We start from the raw sequence: 18,568 nt of genomic DNA on the forward strand, positions 1-18,568 counted from the left end.
TATTTCTCTGGAATCCTAGAAGTCAATTTCCTGCTCAAAGGGCATGTATTTTCCTAAGATTTTTTTCTTTAATAATTCTTCCATAATTTTTTTGAGTATAGTTGACACATAATATGTACACTCATTTTAAATATACAATATAGTCACTGATATGTCTGTCTAGTGTCCTTGTTTTCAGTGCATGGAGATGTTCATCATATCTAACACTTGCTAATCCTGCACATTAGTGTTTTAAATGTTTTCTTTGATAATTGGATAGAAGACTTTTGTTTTAATTTGGGGGGTCTTTGATCACTAGTGAAGCTGTATATTTTTCTGCCTGCTTCTGTGAATTGACTCATGACCCATATTCATCTTTTACTAACTTTTAATAATTGCATGTACTTTTTACTTTGCAGGATATCAACCCCTTCTGTCACATTTATTGCAAATTTGTTTCAGGTTTTTTTTTTTTTTTTTTTTCAGTTTTCTTTTAAATGTACTTTTGAGGGTCGCCTGGGTGGCTCAGCGGTTAAGCGTCTGCCTTCAGCCCAGGACGTGATCCTGGAGTACCGGGATCGAGTTTTGTATTGGGCTTCCTACATGGAGCCTGCTCTTCCCTTTGCTGTGCCTCTGCCTCTCTCTCTCTCTCTCTCTGTGTCTCATGAATAAATAAATAAAATCTTAAAAAAAAAATTTATCTCTTGGGCAGCCTGGGTGGCTCAGCAGTTTAGGATCGAGTCCCATGTCGGGCTCCCTGCATGGAGATGCTTCTCCCTCTGCCTCAGTCTCTGCCTCTCTCTCGGTCTCTCATGAATAAATAAATGAAATCTTTTTAAAAAATTATTTCTTGATAGATCTCTTTCCCTCTGTGGTTTATTTAAATGTTTTTATGCCCTGAAGTCCTTCACCATTTCCAAAAAGACACTTGCCTATCGTTATTCCGCTAAACCCCCATCCCACCCATTCAGTTTTCATACTTACATCTTTTTAAAAAAAGATTTTATTTGAGAGAGAGAGAGAGAAAGAGAGACAGAGAAAGCGTACACACAAGCAGGGGGAGGGGCAGAGGGAGAAGCAGACTCCCCACTGAGCAGGGAGCCTGATGGGGGGGCTCAATGTGGGGGCTTGTTCCCAGGACCTGGAGATCATGACCTGAGCCAAAGGCAGGTGCTTAACTGACTGAGCCACCCAGGTGCCCCCATATCTATCTATGTCTTTAATTACCGTGCTGCTTCTAGGGCTAGAGGTTCCACTGAGAAACTCATGGAAGTGTCTAGGTTTCTTAGAACCTTATTCATCTGTGAACTAAGAGCCCCTGCTTTAATATATCTAGTGTTTATTTTGGTATATAGTATGATACGAAAATCTCATTTTTTTTGTTTTTGTTTTTTTTTTAAAGATATCATCTATTTATTCATGAGAGACAGAGAGAGAGAGAGAGGCAGAGACACAGGCAGAGGGAGAAGCAGACTCCATGCAGGGAGCCCGATGTGGGACTTGATCCCGGGACTCTGGGATCACGCCCTGAGCCAAATGCAGACGTTCAACTGCTGAGCCACTCAGGCGTCCCAAAAATCTCGCTTCTTCCCCCCCCACCCCCCAAAGAGTACCTGTCCCAGCACAATTCATAATCTTTTCTATCCCAGCTGATTTGGGACATCTTTATCATTTACTACATTCTCATAAATTTCACAACAGATTCTTTTAACTAAAATGATGGTTATTATCAGCCTTGGCTCTGTAAAGCTAGAGCCAAATGCTTGCAAGCTATGAAACATTAGACTTTTCCTTACAACTACCATAGTCAAAATTGGGACTGGTTTCTTTATTTTGTTATTAGGGTTTAACCTAGATTTCAAACCTGATGGGAGAATAAGACACTACTAATGTCTTGATGTTTTAGTTTCAACAATCATGTCATTGACTAACTGCTTATCTTTTTACTTTGAAAAATTTTAAACCTACATAGAAGTCGAAAGGATAGCAAAATGACCTTAAGCCAACCTTTCACTCTGATCCTTAATCTTTTTTCCCACAATTGCTTTACCTCTTTTGATGTGAACTCATATACTGCTGAATCATTTAAAAGTATTAGAGACTTTATGAGATTTTTACCTTCCAATACTTCAGCAACACCGTTTCGTTTATGTACTGTCTAGGGCTGGTTTTGTATTATGATGGACAGTGAGTTAAGTAATGGTCTGCAAAGCCTAAAATACTTAGTTTTGGCTCTTTATACAAAGTTCGTCTGCCTCTGCTCTAGAAGGTGATCTGGTACCTTTTCACTGTTTCAGATAATGAATGAAATGAATAAATACATACCAAGAGAACACAGAAACATAAAGTTTAAGATCAAAGCCAAGACTGAAGTAGTCGATGTAATTACCTGCTAAAAGTCAGAAGCTTTGTTTCATTAATCAGCATGTTTGTGCGCCAGAGCCCACACGTGCGGGGGAGGAAGGGGGCATGCAGTGACAGGATGTAATGAAAAGGTCTTATAAATAAAAAGGTACCTTAAGTTTTCCTAATAAGAGATGGCATACTATGGGGAACAAAGGTTTATTTAAAAAAATGTAATGAATAATTATAATTCCCTATTTTAGTCAGAAGAGAAGTGGGAAGGAAAAAAGGAAGACCAGGAAGGCGTGTGAGACACCAGGTGCAGACACACATTATAGTGGTTGGGGTGGATGTGAGAATATACTCACAAGAGAAAAAGCCTACAGGGAAAGTAGAATCTGGCACAGTGCCTGGCACAAAATGGGTATTTGCTATGTGAAAATTAAATAATGACCTAATGAGTGTAAATTAAAGGGCCTTTGTCACTCATTCTGCAGAGCTTAACTGCAGTGTGATAAAATCACTTATTACCTGAGTCTATGCAGTTCTCTTAAGTCTTGTACTTACTTAGATTGTGATATAGACATGGAAGGGGCGCTTGCCACGGCTGGATAAAATCCAGAGACGGACAGTCTGGCTTGTGTTTAAAGGTTCTAAATAGATATTTATTTTGTTTATTTTTCTGAAATATCTCATTCCTACAGAAGGTCATAGCAGACAGTAATCCTGCATAAGATTATTGGCTAAAATTAATCAGCACACTGCGGGACATTCAGGACACTGTGCGCTTTTCCCCATGGGAATAATAAACACTTCCTAAATTATACAGAGATCGTTTCTACCATTAGTGAGGGGTTCTAGCATGCTGGGAACAGATGGCTCAGTAACTGGTAAGAAGAACCTCGTGAGGAAAAGATCTATCCTCACATTCATTGCGCACAAAGGGGAGGATACAACACTAAGGACAGAGGCTGATGTTATGAAACGTACATAAATACAGCAGTGTCTCCTCAACTTTAGAATTATCTGCAGGTCCTGCTAGAGCAAAGATTGCTGGTCTCCAGGCCAAGTTCCTGATTCAGTGGGTCTGGGGTAGACGTAGGGTTGCCAGGAAACTAGAAGATGTTTGGTTAAATTTCAATTTCAGATAAATAGTTTTTATCAGGTATAACGGGTATAAGTCTGTCTCAAATACTGCAAATGTTTTGTTTGCTTAATCTGGCAACACTAGAATTTGCATTTCTACCAAGTTTCCAAATGATGCTAATGCTGCTGGTCTGGGGAACCTACTTTGAAAACTACTGAAATATAGGATAGAATGTCATCACCGAGAAGAAAAGATGTGGGCTTGGGGATGAATAGAAGATCAGGTAAGGGTTCTTGGAGGAAAGGGCATGAGATGAGTCCCTAAGGATAACTAGAAGCTACCCAGGGGAGGACAGCCTTGAGAAAGGGAAGGGCAGAATGAAAGAGTCTGATATTTTAAGGAAGCCACAACCAGCTCGGCGTTTTGTCATGCAGGTGGGGTCCAGAGAGCACATGAGACTCTGGGTACCGTGGTAAGCACCTGAAGTTCACACTGAAGGTTCATCAGGGTAAGTGACCAGAGCAACTGAAAGGGTTTAAGTAGAGCAGGGACTGGATCTGATAATGCGTTTCTAAGATTATTCAGGTGGAGGATCAGAGCACTAGGCTTATTCGTTAAGGAGTATCTAAAGCACAGTTAAGATATTTATAGAAGCCATTTTTATCTAATTCTGCACAGACACAAAGAAGGGAAGGAAATAAGATGCAAGTCATGTCTTCTTTCCAACTAATTCCAGCTTTTGAAGCTAAAGGTGACTTACAGAGAGAATTACAAAGTTTACTTAAAGACGCTGGGTTATAACCTAGCTCTCGCTGATGCCAAAAGGACTTCTAAATTTGAAAGATAACAAATAAAATCAATGGTTATAAAACTCTGTAGTTGTTTAAAACATATTTTTGAAAAATTTTCTTAAGTCTAAATCTGAAGTATAAAAATAGGTGTTGACCTAACAGTGCTCATGCTAAGTTAAAAGAAAAAAAAAAAAAAGATTTTGAAGTAAAATACAAAATAAAGACAAAAACAAAAAAGTAACTTGCCATCCAGTGTCAGGTTTCTATTTTAGTTTCTAAATAGGTTTAGAGAGCCCTTTCCACTTGTCAGAAGTAAAACTCATAACAATGAAGATGTCCAGACGTAAGGCTGAGCCAAGGCTAGGCATGTCGGTATGCCTAACCCTATCCTGGGGGTTACAAATCCCAGAGAGCAGGTCTATTTTACCACCGCGTATAATTCTCTTAACTGTAAAATGAGTTAGATCAAATGATCTGCGGAAGCAGCCTCCCTCATTACCAATCTCTAACAAGAGCAAAGGGCATCTTCCCCTATTTTCAGATAGTATTTAAGAACATTAATGTGTTGTCGTGTGTGTATTTAGAAGCTGCTAAAATATTTCTGGCTTAACCAAAGGCTTTGGTCTGAGATGCTACATGTCCTGCCAGGCCATGTGACAAAAGGAGAGCCCCTCTAAGTGTTACCTTTCGCTACAGTGGGGACGTCTATATTCGAAAAAGATGCTTCCAGGGCTGCCATGGAAGGACACTGGTTTTCACTGCCCATTTATAATACCACCCGGAGGACGATCAGTTTCACGAGTCCAGAGAAAAGCGAATTGTGTCCATACTTCGTTGTTCCTTACTTAAAATGGAGATAATCAACAGGAATAAACGCTAAAATACTAGGCACAGTGACTATGAAGTATGCAGCACTTGGAGATCTCTGGATCCGAATTAAGGCCCAAGTGTCATTACCTAAAAGGGCACGCGGGCTGAGGAGTAGGGCATGGAGGTATCGTCCAGGCCGATGCCCACTGCAAAGCTGCCCTGTTTGTCGGATACCAGGGACGTTTATGAACTTGTTTCCTTCCAGTGGGCAGTGGAGGCCACTGGCAGAGGTCAAGGTAGGCCTCTGCGCCCGCTCCAGGGGATCCTGCCGCGTGGCTTACCACGCATTCCGGGACCGCGAGGACCCACAAAGGCCTCACCTGTAATCGCAGAGCTTGGGCTGGCTGCCGCACTGCTGCTTGCAGACCACGCAGCAGCTGCACAGGGGCACGTTGCCTCGGATCCAGTGGTGGGGCATGGCGTCCGGGGCCCTGGCGTCACTCTTGAGCATGATCTCCTTGCACGGGAAGCGCTTGTCGGCCTTCTTGAGGCAGCCCTCGTCCACGCGCAGCCCGCAGCAGTCGCAGAAAGCGCCCAGCAGAATGTGCTGCGCGCACACGCAGCAGTAGGTGGGCTGGCTGAACAGGTCCGTGTCGCGCCAGCCGTGCTTGCTCTTGCGGAAGATGTCCCTGCGGTGCAGCTGGCGACGCGAGCGCTGGAGGCTGCACCAGAAGGTGATGAACACCGGCAGCAGCACCGAGCACAGCGTCCACAGGACCAGGTGCCCGTCGGCAAACAGGCCCTCGTGCGGCGCCGGCCGCCTCTCCGCTTCCATCGCGTCCAACGCCGCTTTCGAACTGGGAGAGGAACAGGCGGGGTACACCCGGGCTGGCTCGCGGGGCCGCGCGCCGCCTTCCGGGGGAGCCTGCGGGGCGGGGTGGGGGCGGGGTGGGGGCGGGGGCGCTGCCTCCCGGGACGCGCGCGCGCCCGGTGCTCCCAGCCGCCCGCCCCCGGAGCCCCCCGCCAGCCGCGCCGGCCGCAGGAGGCGGCGGCTGCTCGGCAGGGACGCGGCCGCGACCGTTAGCCCGGGGCCCGCACGCCGCAGCCCGCAGCCCGCAGCCCGCAGCCCCCCGCCCCTCCGGCCCTACCTCGCGTGGGTGGGAACGCGGCTCCGCGACCCGGGCCTGGGGCCGCCCTCGCTCCGCAGCCTGCCCGGGCGCCAACGCCAGCGGAGGGCCCCGCGAGGCCGCACGCACGCCGAGCCGGACGGCGCGGGCGGGGCGGGGCGGGGCGGGGCGCGGCGGGGCGGAGGTGCGAGGGGCGGCGCGGAGGCCGACGGGCCTGGAGGGGGCGGGGCCGAGCGGAAGGGGCGTGGCCTGGGCGTGGCCTGGGCGTGGCCTGGGCGTGGCCTGGGCGTGGCCTGGGCGGTGGGCGGAGTCACAGTCAGGTGCGGCGGTAGAGGGCTGCGAGGTAGAGCCGTGCACCGCTGTAGCCCTGGGAATTGACAGTAAACGTACTGCCTGGCGGAGGTGGGAGCTGGCCCGGTTTTGCATGATGGAAGGGAGAAAACTGGCAGCTTTGATTGTGTTACATCCTAAAAAAAAAAAAAAAAGCATGGAACAATCCGAGTCAGGAATTAATAAATGTCGCCTGCGTTCTTGCCAGTTGTTTATTACACACGCGCTGTGGGCCGGGTACCGAGCTCTCCCAGAGTGCCGGGCCTATTGTAACAAGCCTGACGAGAAGCATTTATTTAGACCTATCAGCAATGGCTTACTTGCACTGCAGCCTCCTTCTCTGCACTTGCTAGGCACCAGGCTGAGTTTATCATCCCCATTTCCCAGATGAGGAAAACCAAGGCACAGAGCGGCAGAGAAACATGCTTGAAGCCTCGAAGCCGATATTGGGAGTGAGGTCCCTTTGTTTTAAGTTAGTGGTCCAAGTGAGCTTCAAATCCAAACGAAACCATTAGAGTGTCTCTTATTTTGTTATTTCTCTAAGAACCTTGCCCCTGGGGATCTTGTTAAAATGCAGATTCTAATTCCCTTTTTAGGGAAGAGGCCTGAGAGTCTGCATTTCTGACCCATGGTTCAGTGATGCTGATGTTGACGGTTTCCAGGTCACGCCCTGAGTAGTTATCTAAAGTGTTTGACCATCTGGATTATGAAGCTTGGGGGCTGGCTGTGGGGGAAGCGGGAAGAGCGTAAGGCTGCACGGTGAGACCTGGAGCAGATCGATCCTGGCCGTACACATCTGTGGATCCTAATTGAGGCAGAGCTCTTAATGTAGTTTTGATTTGAAAGCATAACAAAGAATACACTTTTAAAAATTGAGGGTTTTAAAAAAAATTTCCATTGTGGAACATTTGGAAAATGTAGAAAAGAAAAAAAAAGGAAGAAGAATCATTCATCTCTCACCCCAATGACAACCTGTACTTGCAGATCTTGGCAAGTAAACTGTGGTTTACTTTTTCTATACGTAATTTTGATTGTATGGTGGATATGCTCTCTGGCTTTTTTTTTCACTTCCAAAATAACTTCTACACATTTTTTTGAATTTATATTTAGTGATTTCTTAATATTCCATTCTATGAAGACAGTTCACAGTTGTGACCTTACCTCTGTTTTTGGCTCTTTGTCTTAAATATTGTGCTATGATATATATAATTCCTCTGTTTAGGTTTCTTTGCTCAGATTCTCACATTTGGCTAAAGGATATGAAAAGTTTAAGGGTTATGGAAATTTTTTAAAAACAATCATAATCTCTCTTTCCTAAGTGAAAATCATCTGGGAAATTTATCTGTATAGGGACAGATTAATAGAGGTTAGCAGGTCTAAGGAAGACACTTTTTTAAAAAAAGATTTTATTTATTTGAGAGAGAGAGAGAGATTGAAAGTATGAGCTGGGGGGAGGGGCAGAGGGAGACAGAGCAGCTGACTCCCTGCTGAGCAGGGAGCCCAGTTACAGAGGATGCAGATGTGGGGCTCTGTCCCAGGACCCCGAGATCATGATGTGAGTTGAAGGTAGACGCTTAACCCACTGAGCCACCCAGGCGCCCCTGAGGGAGACACTCTTACACTAAAGGAAATGATAATAATAGTTATTATTATAGCCAACCTGTGTTGCCTGCTTAGTTAGAGCCTGGGCACTGTGCCAAGTTTATCATCCTCATTTTACAGATGAAGAAAACCTGTTTGATGTCATATAGCCAAGAGTCAGTGGAGTTGGGGCTTTGACTCCAGTTAGTCTGAAGCCAAAGCCAGTCATGCTCTCAAGACAGGCAGATGTCTCAAGATATGTTCTTTCACCACCTACAGCAGCATTTTCTAAAAATGTGGATTCCCAGGTCCTGACCAGGTCTCCCGAATCAGAATTGTAGTGCAGCTGAGATTCTGTGTGCCTAACAATTCCCCACATAATTATTTCATTTACTTGTTCGAACATTTTTTTTGGCTTAATTGTGAAATAGATCACACACACAAAAGATCTTATGAAACATACATGCACATACATGCAGTTAAACATCTATGCAAGTTAAAAACAGTAATAAACACCTGTGTGCCCACCACACAGGTTAACATGTTGAACATTAGGAGCCTCTCCTCTGCCCATCTGATTGCTATCCTCATCGGGAGACTACTATCCTAATCTTTATGTTCTCCACTCCCTTGCCTTTGATAGTTTTGCCATCCCTGAAAGTATCCCTAAACAATATAGTTTTCTTTCGAAAAAACAAACACAAACCTGGCTCTGTCAGGAAATAGGAGTAAAAGCACTAATATATGAAAGATCCTGGAGTTGATGCGTTGAGTGGTCTGGGACAGAGTCTGAATCCAGATTCTCCGAGAAGATACCACCTGGGGAAGTCAGTGAGCATGGTCTTGGGAAGATTGCTAACCACAGTGGGGACAACCGAGTAGGGCTGTAGTTTGCTCATCTGGCGAAAATCTGGCTGGGCGGGGGGGTGCCTGTGTGGCTCAGTCGATTGAGCGGCTGCCTTCAGCTCAGGTCATAATCCCAGGGGTCCTGGGATCGAGCCCCACATTGGGTTCTCTGCTCAGTGGAGAGCCTGCTTCTCCCTCTCCCTCTGCCCCTCCCCACTGCTCATTCTCTCTCTCTCTCAAATAAATACAAAATCTTGAAAAAAAAATGCATGGGGCTGAGGGAGCAGGAACCTCATCAGCTCATAGTTGTCAAAGTACCAATAGTCTATCCACAGTGTGTCTGGACCTCATGGAGCACATTGCCCCTGTGCCAACCTGGCCTGCCTGCCCTTTGTGTCAGAGCACAGTGGTTATCTTGGAATTTCTCTTCACTGTTTTTCTGTGAATTTTCTGTTTCCTGGGTCCGGGGACTTCCCCTTTCTTGGTGAATTCCTGTGTGTGTGTGTGTGTATGTGTGGAACACACCCATCAGGAATTTTAGGAGCAAAGGTACATGGAAGGTATAGTTTTGAGTCCTTGGATGTCTCCCGATATCCTTGTTCCACCCTCCATACCTGATTATTTATCTGGGCATAGAATCCTAAGCTGGAAATAATTTCTCTTCACAACATTTGAAGACATCGCTCCATTTCTGCTTGCTTTTAATGTTACCACAGAGATGTCTGAGGTTATTCTTATTCCTGATCCCTTGAATGGGACTTGTTTGTGCTTTCTGGAAACCTGTAGAATCTTCTCTCTTTCTCTAGAGTTCTGAAATTTCAGACATGTGCCTGGTGTGAGGCTGTTTTCATCTATTTTGCCAGGTTTGCTGGGTGCTTTCAATCTAGCACCTCATATCCTTTGGTTCTAGAATCATATGGTTCATTTCCTCCTATTTTCTGTGATCTCCTTTTTAAAACTTCTGTTATTTAGATGTTGGACCTCCTAGACTGTCCTCTCCTTACTGTCTCCTTTTTTTTTTTTAAAAAAATAGATTCTATTTTTTAGAGCAGGCTTAGGTTCACAGCAAAATGGACTAGAAAGTGCAGAGATTTCTGGTGTACCCCCAGACCCCACACAGGCAGAGCCTCTCTCACTGTATCAGCATCCTCCAGCAGGGTGGTGCATTTGCTATAGTTGATGAACCTCCGTTAACACACCATCACTACCCAAAACCCATAGCTTAGACTAGGGATCACTGGTGTACATTCTATGGGTTTGGACAAACGTATAGTGACATGTACCCACCATTATAATATCCTACAGAGTAGTTTCACTACCCCCACAAATTCACTGTGTTGTGTCTATTCATTTTCCCTTCAATCCCCACTCCTGGCAACCACTGATTTTTTTCCCCCCATCTCCATAATTTTGCCTTTTCCAGAATGTCATAGAGTTGGAGTCATAGCATATGTAGCCTTTTCAGATTTTTTTCCTTTGGTAATAAGCATTTACGGTTCCTCTGTTTTCATGGCGTAATAGCTCATTTCTTTTTTCTTTTTTAAAGATTTTGTTTATTTACTTAAAAAAATATTTATTTATTTATTCATGAGAGACACAGAGGGAGAGAGGCAGAGACACAGGCAGAGGGAGAAGCAGGCTCCATGCAGGGAACCTGTTGTGGGACTCAACCCAGCGTCTCCAGGATCCTGCCCTGGCCTGAAGGCGGCGCTAAGCTGCTGAGTCACCTGGGCTGCCCTATTTACTTTTTTTACAGAGAGAATGAGAGAGGGAGCTTGAGTATGAGTGGGGGGAAGGGCAGAGAGAGAGAGAAGAGAGAGAGAGAATCTCAAGCAGACTCCCTGCTGAACACAGAACCCGACATGGGGCTGGATCTCAGGACCTCGAGGTCATCATCTGAGCTGAGACCAAGAGTTGGATGCTTAACTGACTGAGCCACCCAGCCACTCCAACAGTTCATTTCTTTTTAGTGCTGAATACTATTCCATTGCTGGAATATTATTAATCACAGTTTATTTATCCATCTACATACCAAAGGACTTCTTGGTTGCTTCCAAGAATTGGCAATTATGAATAAAGCAACTATAGTCGTCTGTCTGTGGGTTTTTGTGTGGCCATAAAATTTCAACTCACCTGGATAAATGACATCTTTAAAATATTTTTTCTCTCTTGCTTTTTTTTTTTGAACCTTCCCTCTACCTCTTTCTCTCTCTCATTCTCTCTCTCTCAATTTTGCTCTTTTTCTAAAATAATTCCATAGCTTTATCTTAATTGATTTTTTAATTTCTAAGAGCTTCTTTCATTGTTGATTTGATTTTGGATTCTTCTTCTTCTTCTTCTTCTTCTTCTTCTTCTTCTTCTTCTTCTTCTTCTTCTTCTTCTTCTTCTTCCTCTTCTTCTTCTACAGCATGCTGTTCACGTTTCATGGGAGCAAAAATGTTTTCTTGTCTCTCAGAGGATACTGTTGGATAGTTTTTTCCCCCTTCTCTCCTCGCTTGGTCTCTGATTGCCCCACATGGCTTTACATTGGTTTTCTTTGTCTTCACCTTCCGCATGAGAGGCTGTTACAGATGTCTCATGAACCTCCAGGTGATTCTAATGCAGCTCTAGTTTAGAGAACCACTGCCAGAGTGTCTCAATCTCTCTGAAGCTGATCGTCCCAACTGAGATCCCACAGAGAAAAACAACACAGATTTCAGTACCTTTTTCCCAGAATCGAGCTTTTCTCTCCCAATTGAAGGTTTAGCACTTTTCCTGAATGAAGTGTAATGTGACAGCAGCCTTAGAAGTGGTTTCACAAATTATTCGATCCACAATCCACTCCTCCAGTGTGTTTATTTGTACCACCGTACGTTCCTACACTTTGCCTGTCATTCCTGTTTAGGTTGGAGGGAAGCCTAGCACTGGCCATTGGGGATCTGATGCTGACCTTGGCTGTCCCTACCTGCTGGGCAGTTGGAAGCCGGGGCCAACGTCCTGGGCCCAGAGCAGAAATTACAGCCCCCTTGTGGAAGCATGCAGCAGGCCGGCTGGGCTCCTGTCCAAAGCCAAACCATCTTACCATTGTATTTACTGCTCCAAACAGGAAGGTATGTGTTTGTGTAGAAGTACTGAGGGTATGAAAAGGGAAGCCAGGGGCATGGGGTGTAAACATGGAGCAGGGAATCAACTCCTCTTGGAAAGGGACCATGTTTTCTTTTCTAATAAAGATGGATTTTTATTTCAACAATATGCAGAATTATATTTTATTTATTTATTTATTTATTTATTTACATACTTACTTACTTATTTAAGAGAAGAGTGAGAGAGAGAGAGCACATGAGCTGGAGGCAGAGGCAGAGAGAAAGGGAGAAGCAGGCTCTCTGCCTGCTGGTCCTCAATCCCAGGACTCTGAGGTCATGTCCTGACCTGAAGGCAGATGTTTAACTGATGGAGCCACCCAGGCGCCCCTAGAATTATATATCTAAATATATGTGTGATTAATCTCTGCATCATTTGATCATCAAAAACATTTTTGTCGACTTTCTATCACATGCCTGGGAATGGGATGGACATGCAAATATAAGCAAAAGTGATTTCACAAAGAGAAGGAGGAATAATAATACTACTGATAATAATAATAACAGTGGTTTCCGAGTATTAGAGCCTTCCTGTATTTGTCAAGTACTTTACATATACTTTCTCTTTTTTATTAATTTATTTTTAAATTAATTTTTCTATTATTTCTTTTCCTTTTTTAATTTTAAAAATTATTTATTTATTTATTTATTTATTTATTTATTTATTACTTTAAGAGAGCACGAGTAGGGGGTCAAGGGCAGAGGGAGAGGGAGAAGCAGACTCTCTACCAAGCAGGAAGCCCAATGCAGGGCTCAATCCCAGGACCATGAGATCATGACCTGAGCCAAAGGAAAACAATCAACAACTGACTGAGCCACCCTGGCACACTTTCCTTTCTTTTTTAAAATCTCAAAACACTGTGAGAGGTAAGTTATAATTACTATTTTTTTCTTATAAATGAGAAAACAGTAATTTGGGTAGTAAAGAAATCTGCCCAAGTACAGCTTCAGTATAACCTAGGTATGAAGTTTCAGAGCCAGGATTCAAGCTCAGGTTCACTGATGACTCTGCTCTACAATCTTTGCCATTATATCAAAAGGCCTACACACTAGATATTCATTCATTTTTGAGGGAAGCTTCTGTCAGGACCCTATAATAAACTTAGACTCAATAGCTTCTGTGTTGGGACCCATCTTGTAGGAACCCTTGTGTCAGTTAGCTGTTGTCATAAGGATGCTGTGTAATAAGCCACTCCTAGACTCAGTGACTTAAAATAACAATCATGTAATTTTAAGGATCTGCAGGTATTGGGTGGCTGTGCTTCATGCTGTGGGGGCCAGAGGCCAAGTGAGCTGAGTGGGGCTGGGTTGAGTGGGTCTACTGCTCAGTAGGCTGAGCTTCTTGCTCAGATCCTTTCCAACTGAGATAATTCTGAGCCTCTGCTTGAAGGGGAGAGGGGCAGCTATTTGGGGGAAGCTCTTTTTTGAGCAATGGCAGAAATGCAAGAGGGTGCACCTTGGTGCACAAACACACTGCAGGTACCCTTGTTTGCGTTGTGTCTGATACCACCCCATTGTCTGAAGCAAGTTCCTTGGTTGAGCCCACAGTCAAAGGGCAGGTTGCAAAGTCATATGGCAAAGAGCATACATATGTGGTGGCGGTGGTGACGAATCAATGCTGATGCTCTAATCCACCACACCTGCCCAAATCTAACATCTGCTTGTATGGTGTGCCTGTAGATTAACATGTATACTATTCATGTGCAGTTTATGCAGTTATTATTATAAATATTATAAAAGAATTATATGTATACTGTAAAAAATAAAGTTTATAGTCTAATGGGAAAGGTAGACAAAAAAAAAATGAAAACAACTACAAAAAGGAATATTAGAAGTTATTTAATTGACTCCGGGCCTAAAGAATGTGAACATATTACAATTCTCTTGGGACAGATTCAGATCTTTCTATAATTGTTTTTGTTTTTGTTTTTAAAGATGTTTCCTGGGACACCTGGGTGGCTCAGCGGTTGGACATCTGCCTTTGGCTCAGGGCGTGATCCTGGAGTCCTGGGATCGAGTCCCACATCGGGCTCCCTGCATGGAGCCTGCTTCTCCCTCTGCCTGTGCCTCTGCCTCTCTCTGTGTGTCTTTCATGAATAAATAAATAACATCTTTAAAAGAAAAATAAAGATGTTTCTCTTGTCTCTGAAGTTCTTAAAGCTGTCAGAATTAGAAATCACTGTCTTGGGGCACTTGGATGGTTCAGTCAGTTGGGCATCTGACCCTTGGTTTAAGCTTGGGTCCTGGGGTTGAGCCCCTTGTCGGGCTCCGTGCTCCATGGGAGTCTGCTTGCATATTCTCTCTCTCTTCCCCTTCCCCTGCTCGCACACTTTCTCTCTCAAATAAATAAATACATCTTAAAAAAAAAAAGAAATTACTATCTTATCCTTTATTTTTTCTCAAGATTTTACTCATTTATTTGAGAGACAGAGAGAGAGAATAGGGGAAAGGGGCAGATGGAGAGGGAGAAGCAGACTCCTCAGAGAGCAGGGAGCCTGACGGGAGGCTTGATCCCAGGACCCTGGGATTATGACCTGAGCTGAAGACAGATGCTTAACCCAGTAAGCAATCCAGGGGACCTCACTGTCTTATCCTTTTAAGAGAGTATCTGGTGTGATGATGGCAGGAGCTTGATGGTGTCAGGTTTATCACTGATCCTTAAGCAGTGCAATTTGAGAATTCTTTTTATTTTTTAATTTTTAAAAAAGATTTTATTTTTAATCTCTACTCCCAATGTGGGGCTCAAACTCACAACCCCAAGATCAAGAGTTGCATGCTGTACTGACTGTCCCAGCCAGGTACCCCAAGAATTCCTTTTACAAAAAGACAGGAAACCCACACAAATGGAAATATCAGTTGTGTAAGGACGACGTGATTTTGGTTGGTAGCATTCTTTCTGTTGGTAATTGGTAATGAAGCTTTCCTAGGCCTCTGCATCTAATGAAGATCTTCAGATTTGATTAAAATCCTAGGAAAACAGTCTGAGGCACAGCAGGGCCATCTCTCTTCATTTACAGTGAATTCCTGGCAGCTTCTAGAAGAATTAACCTCCATGGCCTTGTGTTTCTTTCCCGTGACCTTGGTTATCCCCTGGTGCTGCTCTCTAGGCTGCCACCTTGTGGAGGTTTTGGGAGTTGCAGCTTCAACAGCCCTGCAGATTCACCCCCTTTGATCCCGCGGCTGCTTTCCTTGAGAATCGGGGTAGAGGGTAGAAAAGAATTCCCACCAGAGTGACACTCATTACAGAGTGATCGTGCTCTTTCAGTTTTCCTATAGTTATCCCTTTAGGACAATATCGGCAGAGGGACATTTGAGTGGCCCAGCCATCACACCTGAAGAGCCCTCTGCCCCTTTCCCTGAAACCTTGAGCCAGCCTCCCAGGGTGGGTTATAGGCCCCTGACTTGTCTCTAGAAGCACCTCTCTTGTCCACTGGAGGTTCCTTTTTTTCTTTTTCTAAAGTACAAAAGTAATACTTCTTTAGAGCTGATAGTCCAGTGGAAGAGCCAGATTTTTAAAAGTAAACAAAACCAGTATTTACACATTATGGTGAGTACTATGAAAATGGAGTGGAATGGTGGGGCCGGGGAAGGGGCAGGGAACCTTCATGAGGTTGGTACAGGCAGGCTTGCCTGAGCAAGAGAATTTCATATCAAAACCTGAAGGATAAGCAGGATCCAGTCATTAAAAGGGGAGGAAGAGCATGTGCAAAGGTGCTGAGAAAGGGTTTGTTAAGTGTGGCTAGATTGCAGGGAGCTAGAGGGGAGTGGTCACAGTGGGGCTGGAAAGGGCAGCAGGTGGAGATACCACGGGGTTCTGTGATGCATGGTAAGGATTCTGATTTTATTCTGAGTCCAGTGAGAAGAGAAGAAAGTTTTTTTTAAAAATATTTTATTTATTTATTTGAGACAGAGGGCTTGCACGAGGCGGCGGGCGGGGGGGGGGGCGGCAGGGGCAGAGGGAGAGGGAGAAGCAGACTTCTTGCTCAGCAGGGAGCTGGAAGGAGCTAGATCCCAGGACCCTGGGATCACAACCTGAGCCGAAGATAGATGCTTCACCGACTGAGCCACCCAGGTGCCCCAAGAAAGGATTCCTAATCAGGGAAGTGATAAGGTCCATTTTCTATTTTAAGAAAGTCACCCAGGGACACCTGGGTGGTTCAGTGGTTGAGTATCTGCCTTTGGCTCACTTCATGATCCTGGGGTCCTGGGATGAGTCCTGCATCAGTTTCCCTGCAGGGAGCCTGCTTCTCCCTCTGCCTATGTCTCTGCCTCTCTCTGTGTGTCTCTCATGATTAAATAAATAAAATCTTAAAAAAAAAAGTCATCCTTGTTGCTGCATGGAGAATGAATGGATTGAAATGAGTAGGAAGGAAAGTTGGGAGACTAGTTGGGAGCCTGGTGACAGAAGCTGAGTGAGGAGAAACAACAGTAGCCTAGATGCCGGTGGTAGAGATAGAAGGATCTAGATCCATGCTGTCCCATGTGGTAGCTACCAGCCACATGTGGCCACTGAGCACCTGAAATGCATGAATATAAAAATACATACCGGATTTTGAAGGCTTGATACAAAAAAAAACCTCACAAAATATTTCATTAGTAATTTGCTTAGCTTTATTACATATTGACATAAATAATATTTGGGATATTTCATGGTATATAAAATAGAATATAAAAAAATTTCACCTGTTTTTTACTAAAAAAATGTGACTACTAGAAAAATTTAAATTATGTATGTGGCTTGTATACTACATTATGTTTTTGTTTTTTTTTTAAGATTTTTTTATTTATATATTCCTGAAAGACACACAGAGAGAGGCAGAGACACAGAGGGAGAAGCAGGCTCCCTGTGGGGAGCCTGATGTGGGACTCGATCCCAGGACCCCAGGATCATGACCTGAATCAAAGACAGATACCTTTCCAACCACTGAGCCACCCAGGTGCCCCCACATTATGCTTTTTTTGTGAACACTACTGATACGGACAAAAGTTACTGAATTTAAAAAATACTTTTCTTAGTTTCTAATATGTCCAATTTACATTGAACACAGTAGAAATTTCTACAAAGGTATATATTTTCTTTTTTTGTTCCACTGAAGATATTTATTTGATAAAATAATACAGTCAGTGTTCGATTTGACCATGAAGAGCAAAAGCAATGAAAAATTTAACAATGCACATAAAAAAATCCCAAGATGTCTAATGTGACAAATATCTATTCCTAAAATAATACTCCTAAAATTCCTCAGTTATTGAAAACGATATAAAAACAGAAGGATGTGGCAGAGAGAAAAAAACCAAAGATCTAAATCTGAGCAACTTTGCGGACAATGCATGATTCCCCCCCAACCCCCCACCCCGCCCCAGTTTACAATCTGTTCAAATTGTCTTTATACCATCAGAGCCCGCAGAACATTTAGGTTCAATATCAGTTACACAACATTAGCACTAACTCGGACAACTACAGAGAGGTCATTGTTTTCCTTTGAGCTGGCCAAGTGACCACAGAAATAGCAGCTTACTCCTCTGAATTGAGGATTTCATCCTCACCAGTGCTACATACCTTCTGGACATATTTTTTTAAAGAATATATTTAATAATTCCTTTTTTAAAGATTTTATTTATTTATTATGAGAGACAGAGAGAGAGAGAGAGAGGCAGAGACACAGGCAGAAGGAGAAGCAGGCTCCTCACAGGGAGCCCGATGTAGGACTCGATCCTGGATCCTGGGATCACGACCCGAGCCGAAGGCAGATGCTCAACCACTGAGCCACCCGGGTGCTCCTATTTAATAATTTCTTTATGTAATATTTACAGATGATTTGAATTTAAAAAGGATGTCAGCTTACTGAGATTTTATTGTCTTTAGAAAAATAACCCTAAGTCTGGAGTGGGCTGCTTACCCCACTTACTGACAGCATATTGCAGGAGGCCCTTTTGAGCATTGCGGGAAGAACAGTGGTCTTTAAAGACTGGAGAGTTTGGCTCTACCCCAGCATCAATAATGTGCAAACTTGATCGTGCTTCCATCTCTCTGAACCTCACTTTCTTATTTGTTAAATGGAGATGGTGCTAGCTGCTACTTACCCCTCTTTTTTTTTTATAAATTTATTTTTTATTGGTGTTCAATTTGCCAACATATAGAATAACACCCAGTGCTCATCCCATCAAGTGCCCCCCTCAGTGCCCGTCACCCAGTCACCCCCACCCCCCGTCCACCTCCTCTTCCACCACCCCTTGTTCATTTCCCAGAGTTAGGAGTCTCTCATGTTCTGTCTCTTTCTCTGATATTTCCCACTCATTTTCTCTCCTTCCCCTTTATTCCCTTTCACTATTTTTTATATTCCCCGAATAAATGAGACCATATAATTTTTGTCCTTCTCCAACTGACTTACTTCACTCAGCATAATACCCTCCAGTTCCATCCACGTCGAAGCAAATGGTGGGTATTTGTCGTTTCTAATGGCTGAGTAATATTCCATTGTATACATAAACCACATCTTCTTTATCCAGCATCTTTCGATGGACACCGAGGCTCCTTCCACAGTTTGGCTATTG

The 18,568-nt window shown here is 43.9% G+C and overlaps 1 protein-coding gene and 1 long non-coding RNA gene across 2 annotated transcripts in view; one reads left to right on the forward strand and one right to left on the reverse strand.

Annotated features, from left to right (window-relative positions):
* The window catches only part of DGKE (diacylglycerol kinase epsilon), a 24,200-nt gene extending 17,918 nt beyond the window's left edge, over nt 1-6,282 (reverse strand). Inside the window, exons 1-2 of the mRNA XM_077852606.1 lie at nt 6,159-6,282; nt 5,391-5,867 (exon numbers count right to left, since the gene is read on the reverse strand). Coding sequence (XP_077708732.1) covers nt 5,391-5,845 — 455 coding nt within the window. The 5' untranslated portion in view covers nt 5,846-5,867; nt 6,159-6,282. The remainder of the gene's footprint in view (nt 1-5,390; nt 5,868-6,158) is intronic.
* On the forward strand, nt 5,446-14,092 carry LOC144286310 (uncharacterized). Its single transcript, XR_013354359.1, has 3 exons — nt 5,446-5,791; nt 11,779-11,983; nt 13,949-14,092. It is a non-coding gene; the product is annotated as an uncharacterized LOC144286310 (long non-coding RNA).
* The last annotated feature ends 4,476 nt before the right edge of the window (nt 14,093-18,568 follow it).

The sequence above is a fragment of the Canis aureus genome, chromosome 16, assembly GCF_053574225.1.
Source record: "Canis aureus isolate CA01 chromosome 16, VMU_Caureus_v.1.0, whole genome shotgun sequence".
Taxonomy (NCBI): Eukaryota; Metazoa; Chordata; class Mammalia; order Carnivora; family Canidae; genus Canis; species Canis aureus.